The sequence below is a fragment of the Fundulus heteroclitus genome, chromosome 14 (assembly GCF_011125445.2).
Source record: "Fundulus heteroclitus isolate FHET01 chromosome 14, MU-UCD_Fhet_4.1, whole genome shotgun sequence".
In the NCBI taxonomy this organism is placed as follows: domain Eukaryota; kingdom Metazoa; phylum Chordata; class Actinopteri; order Cyprinodontiformes; family Fundulidae; genus Fundulus; species Fundulus heteroclitus.
This window is the reverse complement of record NC_046374.1, coordinates 9,490,844-9,492,180: the sequence shown is the minus strand read 5'-3', so window position 1 is coordinate 9,492,180 and position 1,337 is coordinate 9,490,844. Positions and strand designations below refer to the sequence as shown.

The 1,337-nt window shown below is 37.6% G+C and overlaps 1 protein-coding gene across 1 annotated transcript; it reads right to left on the bottom strand.

Annotated features, from left to right (window-relative positions):
• Positions 1-205: 205 nt before the first annotated feature.
• On the bottom strand, positions 206-1,337 carry ccl36.1 (chemokine (C-C motif) ligand 36, duplicate 1). Its single transcript, XM_012861391.3, has 3 exons — positions 1,205-1,337; positions 1,008-1,119; positions 206-867 (listed from the first exon to the last, which is right to left on the bottom strand). Exons 1-3 carry the CDS (start codon positions 1,272-1,274, stop codon positions 768-770), a joined length of 282 nt encoding a protein of 93 aa, XP_012716845.1. The 5' UTR covers positions 1,275-1,337; the 3' UTR covers positions 206-767.

Genomic DNA, 1,337 nt, shown 5'->3' with positions numbered 1-1,337 from the left:
TACGAAGAACGGACCCCAGGTGTATATAACCTTATTTACCTAACAGACTGAAAGTTATTTATTAAACATTAAATAACTTAAAAACATGCGTAATGGCCCAACAATGTATATGTACACAAAGATACATATAGCAGGAGTGTCCACCCTTGGCTTTGCCTCATATACCCCCCAGCACACCCCACCTGCTTTAAACATACAGAAACTCTTAGACTTGGTCTTATCTTTATTGTCTTTCAAACTTGCATCAACAAATACATAGTTGGACAAGATTGTCTTGCAGTGACTCAGGAAAAGTGCAGAAATAAAACAGAATCATTGTGTATATAAAATGACCAGAATTGCAGCCAAAATAGCCTTAAACAGTAGAAAAGAAAAATGTGTACAAAAAAGATCCAATCTGATCTTCAATCTCATCTTGAATCTTTTTATCTCATCTTACACAACACACTGTTATAAGTCTGTACAATGCTGAAATTAATTGTTAGAACAAAAACAATCAATGTGTGGTTTCTATTTCACATGAAACCAACAGACATGGAAGATTATTTTATAAAATATCAAAGCATAAAAAAATATATTTTTCAGTGAGTTTAACACAAATCAACCAAACATGGATGATACAAACCTCAGAAACACCCAAATAAAGCACTCTGTTCTATCAGGATAATATGCTGAGACCCTAATGAGACTCAGAATGTTACAGAACTAGAAAAAACTCTGCATGGGCTGAGATAAAGCAGACAAATGAGAAAGGATGAGCAGGAGGTTCACTGCAAATTTTTTTCATCCAGATATTTCATGGTGTTCTCAACCCAGGCGAGACTTGGATCCACGCAGATGTTTTGGTTGTTCTTCACTGTGACAAAACTAAACAGAAAGGCAGGAGACTTGTAAATGTAAATCCTCAGGTGAAGCTGGTAACTAAACACCTCCAGTCTTGTCAAATATTATTTAGCCTCAGAATTTTTTTTTTTTATATATATACTGGTTGAATTTAAAGTACTCACATGGCTCCAGCCTTGGGACAGCGGTGATCCGTGAAGTTGTATGACCTAATTAAATCTCTCTTCACCCTTCGTGGATAGAATTTGAAGCAGCAGTTGTCTGGGCCAATTCCATCTGAGAACAAGATCACAATAAATGTATTATTTGATAGACAGGAGAACCAGCAGCTCTAACTGTAATCTGACTATAATAACCTTACTCTGGCAGAGGACCGTGGACAGCAGAGCTGCTCCCAGGATGCAGAGCAGGAACACGCTTGTGGCTTTCATGATGACCAGATATTCATTCACAGGTGATGATGGAGAGTAACTCTGCAGCCCATGGGGAGTCTG